At 37.0% G+C, this 10,516-nt stretch overlaps 1 protein-coding gene across 1 annotated transcript; it reads left to right on the top strand.

Moving 5' to 3' along the window:
• Positions 1-6,285: 6,285 nt before the first annotated feature.
• On the top strand, positions 6,286-8,286 carry LOC104165502 (USP6 N-terminal-like protein; the record flags this gene model as incomplete). The annotated part of the gene is given in 3 exon segments (XM_009705150.1): positions 6,286-6,337; positions 6,391-6,415; positions 6,513-8,286. Coding segments are annotated over 3 exon segments (1,516 nt in total), but the record flags the coding sequence as incomplete, so codon positions are not given.
• Between the last annotated feature and the right edge of the window lie 2,230 nt (positions 8,287-10,516).

Raw genomic sequence — 10,516 nt, 5'->3', positions numbered from 1 at the left:
TATTTAAATAAATTTATTATCAGTATCTTATATTTAAATATCTATTTTAAATACTCATCAGTGACAGTGCAGAAGTGTATACTAGGTTGATAATCTATTAAATAATGTCTATTCTTTGCTGTTATTGCACCTTTTGTCTGCCAAAACAATAGAAACATGTAAGTCAACCTGACTTTTCTGTTCCTGATGGTGTATCTCTTTTGGTTGTGTTTTGTTTCAGAGGAATTTTGGATTTTTCACTTGTGCTTGAAGAATACACAAGTAGCTATGTCATGCAATGCACTTCATATTTTAATCAACTGAACTAATTTTTCTGCCTTGTTTCTTGTGTGATACAACTACTTTACAATGTTATGAAGGAAATTAATTTATGAAATTATACTAATATTATTAGTATATTATTTTCAGCAGTGTTAGACATTGGCTTTGCATAATTTAAAAATCTTTACTGATTAAAACTTGCATGCTTTTTAAAAATATGATCCAGATAGTTATGTTGGTCATTGTTCATAGTGCTATTTTAAGCTGACTTTTCAAGAAAGTATGTTTTCTGGAAGAAATGTGGGATTAGGGATGTCAAACAAGAGTGGTTAATTTTAGAAATTTCTTTTTGCAAAGGCAGCTTACAGACATAGAGCTGGCCCCCTGTATCTTCTGGTTGGTGACCAAATATGTTAACATTTCTATAGTTTATCTAAATGCAGGTATTTATAAAGTAAGTTTTCCATACTGTCAGTACTACAAAAGTGACATAGCAGCTGAAAGGCAAACAGTGTGTTGTGTTCTACATTCAAGTTGTCACGCAAGATTTCATTTTAGTAACTCCTTTGGCAAAGACGGCATATAAAAGAGGAGGAGAGGTTGACTTTCAGACAGCAGCTTGAACTTCAGGTGCAGGCACTTAAATTTTTTTAAAATTATCTTGGACTTGTAAACTGAAGAAGTAAGATGGGACGTCACTGATGGAAAATAAACACAAAATATCAAGATGTCATTTTAAGAGTTGTTTTTATGGCCATTAACATCCTTGAAAATTGTGTTAGAACAGTCAAAGTGCATGTATGCTGGTGCTGAAATTAAGGACTAGACTGTTATTCACCGGAGAGAGCACTTAAAGCACTTTACTCCAATTATATGTCTGCTATTCAATGCATGAGGCTGTTAGTGCCTCCTGAAGCAATTATCTGTAAAAGTCTTGTAGTTGAGATCGACTTCCACTGGGTGGTGGCCAAGACTTGTTAGAGCAGGAAGAAGTCAGCAGACTAAAACTTGCTTTAATATGACTTGAATTTCTTATCTTTCTGGGAACAGTCAGATCTGCTCATATTTGCTTTGCTCCTTTTCATGTCAGGGAATATGTTTATCAGCAGCAAACAAGCACCTGATTGTTCTTGTTTTGCTTAAATTGTCTCCTTCTACTTTTCTCTCCTTCCTCGCCCATTTTTTACCCTATTTTCTTCGTTGTTTGCTTATTTTATGCTATTCTGCATACAAGCCAACTAAATCACTACCTTTCTTCTAAAGGAAAACCAGAAAATCCTATAGTCCCAGCTCTGTAAATTCTCATATAAGCTATTATGTTTGTCTTTGGGAAAAGCCAGTAACTAAACTCTGTCTAGAAGCCTGTTCTGTTCAAGGAAGAGGGAGAGAGAAGGATGAGAGTTACTCAGTTCTGCATCTCCTGCAAACACTGGCAACCTGTGAAAAATCTGATTGCCTGGTTCCCTTCAGAAGACAAAGGCACATCTGATGATTATAGAGGTTGCTGCCAGAACAATCACAGCTGAACTGGACAGCTTTGTCTTAACTTCTAGTTTTAAAATACTTTTAAACCTTGTGTGTAAATGTCATAGATGGTATAGAAAAGCACTTGTCCCAGAAATACTTCTTGTAGGATTCAAAAGTTTCTGCATTCCTGAGTCAGACGGGTATGTCCAGAAAGTGAATTAACTCAGATTTCGGATCCACAGCACAAACAGATATTCAATTGAAAGTCCTTCAAAACATCCAAATAAAATTTCTGCATGCTCAGATCTGAGGAGTTTGAACAGCGAGTTTAGTGGAAGTAGTAAAGATGATGGTTGAGAGCTGTGTGTGAAGCTTTAGGCAGATTTGGAGTGGAAAATTGGTAGATAAAAGATACGCAGCTTGTAAGAAGAAGTGGTGCTTTTGCATGCTTCTCTGGTGAGCTGTTTGAGTGTGTTGTGACTTGGTTTCTTTTGGTTGCTTTGCATTGTGATTTCTTTTCCTCAGCCTTATGCTTTTATTACCTTCTTTCTTTCTTTCTTTCTTTCTTGCCAGCATGCAGCATCATGGTTTTCTTGCTATTCTTGCTGACAGTGGGCTGCTTAAAGCATTCATGGACATTGTTTGCATGTCGTTTTGTGCATTTGAGGAATGTCTCATTGTATTAATGTGCATGACGATAGATTTGGTTATCCTCTGCTTGTTTAATTTTGTGGACTTTTTTTTAACTTCAGGAATTTTTATTTGGTTTTGAAGTACTTGGTAGTTCCACTGGAAATGACAGCTCTGTGTGTCTGTGTGTATGTATATGTGTGTATGATCTGTATACTGAAATTAGAATTAATTATCTATTTTGCAGTTTTAAAACAAATTAGTTTTCCTTTAGAAGGTGACCGGTATGCAGGATGTCTTTGTGCGGCAGGATCATAGATCCTTATGCAATTCCTTTCCTTTCAATGCTTTTTATGGCAGGAGGTGATGAGAGCTCAAGCATTTTTAAACCAGAACAAAGGCTGTGCTTCCTAGCTTTGATTACTGAATTGAGTACCTTTAGCAACGTGGCCTTTCTTAAAGTTTCGTATGCAGATGTAGTTGATTAAGCAACCTGTGTCAGTTTTGTCTGAGGTCGAGTTAAACCAAGTTCTGTGGAAGCCCTGTGACTGATTTAAAGATGTATTTCTTCTTTTCCCCACTGACCCTCCTTCCGCACATACTCATTGTTCCATATTTTTGTTTTCCCTGAAAGCACCATATTACCAGCCCGTAAACATGGTATCATGCTGTTAGAATGCAGAGGTTTTCTTCTAAATGAACTGTTGTCTTGGAACACTTTGCTTGTTACTCAGTACAAAAATTAATGTTGAGTTTTAACAGTTTCACAACAGACATGATGAGACTTCTCTGATACTCATTTTACAGCTTTCATTCATTCAACCAAGCATACATCATCTAGACAGTGCAGCCCACATATGCCTAGTTGTAGTGTGTTCTTTTACCCTGAAATGTGAAGGAAAAAAGACAGAAAGTAATATTCAAAGCAGCCTAGATAGAATTCAGTAAAAACGTCTGCAGTATTCTAACTTGGGTTTTATTAGAGCTTAATGGTAATTAAGAAACCTTAAGTGTGTGAAATTAAAAACCAAAAAACTCACACAAAACCCACCTTCAAGTGTATTTCAAAGGATCTCATATTGCTCTGTATGCATTTCTTAGACTAAAAGCTGGAAGAAAGTTCGTGCTTTTAACGTCTTCGTACAAATGAAGGAAGCATTGCAGCTACTCGAGGAATTTGTCTTCAGGTTTTTTTTTTTTTTGTATAGATAACCTGAATAGTTTAATTTCAAGCATGGAAGAAAAGAAATCATTTTTCTAAAACATTTAATGCACACAAGGATAGAAATTAAATAATTCACAGATGTTAAGGAGCCATTTTCTTATGCTATCTCATAACTACTGTGGATCACCTGGAGGTTGTAAATGGATTAGCAGCATATAAAGACTAGTTCTATATGATTTAGATGACAAGTTTTTGGTATGTACTTTGAGTATTGTTTCTTAATTCAAACTTCATGCTATTTTAACATTCAAAATTACTAAGATTGAAAGCACTGTAATAAAGAGTTCCAGTATGAGGAATATTTATTATGGGCAAAATTCACTTTTATTTAGAAGACAAAATCTTCAGCTTTCATCAACACTGTGTTTGAGGATACAAATGGAATTAAATGGTACAAATGCCTTTTGTGAAGCTGAAGCAAGTTCTCAGAAAGTGAACTCCTGGTCATAAACAATGAAGAACGATTTTGAAGAGGCTGGTGCGGCAGACAGTATATTGCAGAGCTGTTAAATCATCCATTTACAGCATCCACGCAACTCATTCCTCTGTCCTCTCATTTGTTCTTCCAATGGTGCACTGCTTGGGAGTGCAAGTCTTCAAATCCATGCTCCGGATCTTAACCTGATTTGTGAATAGTGAGGCCCTGTAGCAAAAGAGAACAACGCACGAGACTTGTCATTCCAAGAGCCACTCACTGGAGCCTAATGCTGAGGCTCTAACCCAGCATGTAACCTGCTACACTGTCCTGCAACCATCTGCATAGGTGTTCTCCATCATGGAGTGTAGTGTGCCAGGTGTATAATCCTGTAAGATGATTTAACATGTGGAATCTCCCCTTTGGGGACAAGTAATCGAGGAGAGGGCTCAGCATGAGTATCTTCCTTTACTAAGTCGTAGCAAGATAGACAGTGAGTACCTTCAGTGTAAGAGCATAGGTTTGTGTATCTAAATAATCGTATGATCATAATTGAGCAGAGGATAACTAGGGGTAAATAAGAGTGGAGGATTTTTTCTACAGAAAGCCTAGATAGGCTGTGTTTATGTAAAATGAGGTTTCTAATGTTACGGAGTTCATAACTTTTCAACTTTAGAAAGGGTAACTTTCTAAAGGAAAGGGTAGGTTTCTGTATGACCTTTGGCTTCACATGAAGACTTTGAAAATCAAGAAAAGGCTAGTTTTGGCAAAACCAGCCTGTTTCTGTTAAGTACTTTCTATTTAGTTATCTTGTCGTGACACATGGCGTCATTGTATTCTTCTCTGCTGTCCTCCTGCTATGTCCTAGCTGGCACAAACTGTAAGTTTTCATTTAGTTTATATAGCAACTGATCTGTGATGGTGGTTTGTTATGCTGTTATAATAAATAATACTGACCTTGGCTGCTGGCTTTCCTCAGTGTGTCTCTATCATGAGCCAGTCATTAAAGATTGAACTCACACTATTGACTGTAGAAATGAACATAGCTCACTTCTAACCACAGCACTTGTGTCAGGGATAGAGACATTTGCATGTATTCACTCCTGTGAACCCATATAGACACATAAAAGGAATTTTAATTGCAAATAGTTAGAAAGAATGAGGTGCTAACTTTATGATCTTTGATGATGGGGAAAGATTCTACAGTTCTGTCTTAGGAAGAAGCAGGGATTAAACAAAATTATTTTACTGACAGCTATTTTATAGGATTTATTTTGCATAGCATTTAAGCAAGGGTACCATTTCTTTTTTTCTCCTTAGAACAGAGCTTTTGCTTAATAGATACAGAGTGAGTAGGATTTGTTTTGTTATGTTGACTTTAAAAGTTTTTTTTATTTTGGAGAAATAACTGAACATAAAATAAATTAAATTTAGATTAATATGTTTAATGAGAACTATGTGACCTTTTCTGCTTATAATGGGAAAGTAATGTATTACACAATTAAATAAGCTATATGCAAGTGGATATGATAAAAGACTTTGGCTGAGAATATGAAGGGCGTTGACTGCTAAGGAGAAAGACTACAGTGGAAAATTCCATGTAAATTATTCTATGAGCAGCATCAAGCAATGAAACACTCCTTTATTCTTTCTGTAGTGGCAATGTGGGTTGTTCTGGGTCTCCACATAACTGATGTTTACCACTGGCTGTTCTGATGTGTTGAGCTCCAGTCTGGGAGAACTTTCCATTCATATCCTACTTCTGTAAATGATGTCCTTGTGTTCAGCAAAACTCGTCCATTGAACACTGAATTGAAATCATGACGTAGCCAGCATTAGTATTAGCTACTTCAGTTGTTCTGTAACTGATAAAAACTGTACTGAAAAAAATATAATTCTGCATAGAACCTTTAGTTACACTGTAGCTTTTTAATACTGAGAATGGGATTTCTGGGAAGGGTTGAGGGGGAACAAGGACCTAACTGTGCAAATGTTAATGAGGAGCCCCACCCAAAAAAAAAGTGAGAGAAAGTTCGAAGATGTCTGCTAGGAAGCTTGTGCATGTGAGCGAGGAGCTGATAGTATAGCTTACCAGAGGTGAACATTAAAAGATGAATGAATGGAAGACAATAGATTGGGAGATGGATATTGGGAAGGATTTTTAAAGTGGAGAAAGTAGTTTACTTAATGTGACAAGGGCAATGTGAGGAGAGTTACATACAGAGTAGTTACTGTGACCAAAATGTCATCTAGGAAAATAATTTTTTGCAGCAGTGTCATGAACGAGCAAAAGCTTGGCAAGATTGCATCAGTTGTAGAAAGGAAGACTAGAGTAACTAGTTGAGATGAGAGCCTAAACAATATACAGGAAAACCTTTGAGGTCTTTAGCAGAATGATGAACCAGAGACAGGCCCAGGTAATAGAGTTCGTAGCTATTTTTGCTTACATGACCAACAGATCAAAGACGACTTCTGTACAAAGGTGAATTTATATTATTACTGTTCTTGTTTTAGGTAAAGAAGATGAATTTCCAAAGAAGCCGTTGGGGCAGATTCCATCAGGACCTCAGCTTGCTATGCTTAACTCCACTCCAGTGCTTAATGGGCAGAACAGCACTGGCACACAAACGACAAGGACAGAGAGGAGACCATCTCCAGCAGAAGAACCAGAAAGTTCGCCCAATAACCGAAAAAGAATTAATTCACTGGAAAAGAAACCTTCCTTAAAACAGCAGAAGACTCGACCAATAGAGGCACAAAGTAGTGTGCCTAAGAATGAGGTAGATACCAGAAGAAAGCCTCAGCCAACAGAGCAAGACAACTTGAGACAGTATAATAATGCAGCTGCTAATCAAAATTCTAATGCTACTTCAAATACAAGAAGGGAATTTGTACCTAAGTGGAATAAACCGTCTGATATCAAAATAATTGAAAAGACAATGAAACTTGCTGCAGAGGTGAAAGGAAGGCAAATAAACCATTTGGTTTCGGGCCCACCACTAAGTCCTGGAGAAATGCAGCCTTTGAATGTAAAGCAAAAGATGAGGGTTTTGGATGCTGATGAAGGTAAGCGAGGGTCTAATGCATCGCAGTATGACAATGTTCCGGAAGTTGAGAGTGAGCATGAGAATCTTGTTGAAGAGATGCTTGAGAGGGCTCATCCACAGAGCCCTAGGCACATAACATATTCTAATAGTCCAAGAAAGCAAACTGAAAAAATACCAACTCCGTTAAAAATACCCAATAATTATACCTTCGCTTCACAACCCAGATCTCCCAAATACTCATCACAAACTGATGGACCACCTCATGGACTGAATGTAAAACAGCCACTGCCATGTTATAGTAATCCACCTACTTACCATGGAAATTCTCCAAAACATGTTTCCAGTGTAGGCAATACAAGCTCTGTACCTCTACATTATCATGGGAATCGAACCAGCCCTTCTGGTAGGCCATATGGTTCTTTTATTTCAGTAGATTATTCTCTGGATAAACTACAAATGAATTCCTATCCTGCCAGTCGCCAAAATCCTCTTTCACCAACCCCTGCTCAGATAGAAGTAGCCCCTGTCGATGCTTATACCAGCAACCCGAGGTCCCCCACAGGTGTCAAATTCATAATCCCTCCAGTGGATTATTTACCAGAAGATAGAAAGTGGCCAGATGCTGCGTATATTTACAGACATGAACCCTACAGGCAGCCCTGGAGCCAAGACGTTAACAAAGGCCACTTGGATAATTTCCAGAAATATCAGCGTTTTCAGTCAACGCCTCTTCAAGACCATAGTCTTCCTGCTGTTTCTGTGGACAGTACAGTAAGATACAGGACTTCACCAACCTTTGAAGAGCATGGTTCACCACAATACCAATATTCAAGCCCATCAGCTCAAGCCCAACACTATCGAAATAGAAATGATGGATTGTCTATGCATGAATCCGTGCTTCTCTGAGAATGTGTCTATGCTTAGTAAAATGGCAAGAACCAAAAGCAATTAAACATTACTGTGTTAGTAGTAGTCCACCTCAGTTCTTCTGTGAAATGCAGACAGTTCATATGAGTCTCAGAAATAACAACACTGTTTAAAAGATGTTTCAGACTTTCATTGAAGGCTAGTTGAGTTCTTAGACTTACATTGAAGCTATTGAAAGTGATCTGATGCACATAGGCATAGCAATAAGAACATATATACAATGTGGGTAATACTGTCGTTGTTCCTTACATTTAAATATCTTGTGTTACAATCTTTCTGCCTAAAACCTGTAACACATTTACAAGTTTTATTTTGACTGACATTGTTAATGCACTGTATAGATATGTGTGTGTGTGCGCGCGTGTGAGTGTGCATTTATAATACACAAACGCATATGGAAAAGAGCTAAAGAGTTTAAATGTAAATGCATTTAACTTTGGGCAAAGCTTGTGAAGTACTTTTATTTCATATTAATTTTTCTTTGTAATTTATTTGAGAAGCCATTCATTTTGAATGGGAATTTCTGTTGTTTTTATACAGCTGCCTCAGCATCCCAGTATCTGTTCTGGTCAGGAGAGATGCTTTGGGATTATTAATTTAATCTTATGTGAGAGTTAATTTTCTCTCTTTGACTACTGTTTGTCATTTTCCTCAGCAAGAAGGAGCAGGCAGGCAAAAGCAGAAAGCCAAAAATGTCTCTCTAATCTGGCTAAGAAATGGTGCTTAAAATTCAGGGCAGTGTTTAGTTTTTTAGGTGCATCGAAAACGGAGAATTTTTACCTTCCCACCCAAATCTACCTTCAGAATGTCATCCTATATGCAAAATATTGGAGCACAGTGAGAGTAATGCCAGATACAGAAATGGTGCTGCACCCTTCACTTTTTGCCACGCTGTGCTGTCAAACTAAACAAACTGGTTGCAGGGCCAAATCCAGCGGTATCAGAGAATGACCACCTCGCTCTTGTGAAGTACATGCAGGAGTCTGAGATTTGGTCAAGTCTTGATATTCCCTGAGCTATGTAAGTATGCAGTGTCCCTTCTCTTAAGTTTTGTCATGTCGGTTCCATTTTGTTTTGCTCTTGTTTTCCCTAAAGAGCCAGCAGGCTCCTGTCTGTGATCGGGCATGTGCTACTGTGCTACCAGGCTGCTGCGACACTGTGCGGTGTTTTACACTAAAATGATCCGGACTGTTAATAGGAAGCTTAAAATCCTGGTAATGTATTTTTAATTAGTGTTTGCAGCCGTTTCCACTTTGTGTTTTCCTTTGCTTGACTGTGAATTGGGGATGTTAAAAAAAAAAAAGATGGTTAAGTGGCACATGTAGGATGCAGTCCTGCGAGCTGCTGGGTGCTGTGTAGTAAGTGCTGGATGCAGTCACCTCCCATTGAAACAGATGGGAGTTGAGACGGATAAGAATCTCACCAGAAGAGGTCCTTGGAGTGCTTAACAGAAAGATTTTTCTAATACTTAAATACCGAACATTGGTATTGACACCAGTTTTGGATGGCTTGGAAGGTTGTCCTGTTATCTTTTGTTTTGTATGACTTGTTAACTCAAAAAGTAGAAATGGATTTTTTTTTTTTTTCCTTTAAAGAATGAGCTTTAGTGCCTATTATTGCTGCAGGTTGGCTCTGTAAGTTTTAAGGTACAGAAGTAAAACACTTTTTACAAATGGAAGTAACATTTACTTAGTATATTTCAAAAACTTTTTTGTGTATATAATGTCTGATGTAATTTTTAATGAACTGGACAATTTTATATTTTAAAAATTGCAAACTGCAGCAAAGTAACAGTAGCAAAGCACTACACTGAAACTCTAAACTAAAATTGTGAAGATAAATATGACTTGGGCTTACCTTAGTTCTGATTGCTTACAGCAGCTTAGAAATGTATGTATATAATATTGTGGCTAAGTGTAATAATCTCAGTGTTTAACAATGGTTCTGTAATTCATAACAAAGCTGTACAATTTATTTGTGCAAGCAACAAAAGGCTCCCAAATATGTATCGGCATTAGTAAATACTGTAGATTTTTATATATAAAATATATACACTATTTTCTTATGTCATCTGCAACAGTTTTATAACTGTGTATCCTATTTTGATGTGACTGTATTTTTAACATGTTAAAATAATAATAATTAAGTTTATGTTGTTTTGTCTTTATTCTTAACTGATAAGCTCAAAACTGGACTTTTGCGCTTCTCAGCACAAGTAATTACTTTTCATGAATGAATTGTGTATATGTATATTTGATATATGTCGTATTTGTACATGTTTATTTTTGGACTAATATGGATACAATCTATATGGTGCTTTTGCGTTATTACAGAAACAGCAAGATTATTGATTATAGTTTACTACACTGCTAAACCTTAACCTATCATTTGCGAAAGTTAGGAGTATAAACTGTGAATTTTCTGGTTTTGTTCTAATAATCTCACCCAATATCAATTCAAAAGAAGAGAATTATTGGCATGAGAGACTTGCAAAGTTGCATTGATCAAAGTGTGAAATAATAGTCTGACTATGGTTACTGTGTG

This window comes from Cariama cristata, unplaced genomic scaffold, assembly GCF_000690535.1.
Source record: "Cariama cristata isolate BGI_N322 unplaced genomic scaffold, ASM69053v1 scaffold8928, whole genome shotgun sequence".
Classification (NCBI taxonomy): Eukaryota; Metazoa; Chordata; class Aves; order Cariamiformes; family Cariamidae; genus Cariama; species Cariama cristata.
The sequence above is the reverse complement of the archived record's forward strand: the minus strand, read 5'-3'. Positions and strand labels throughout refer to the sequence as shown.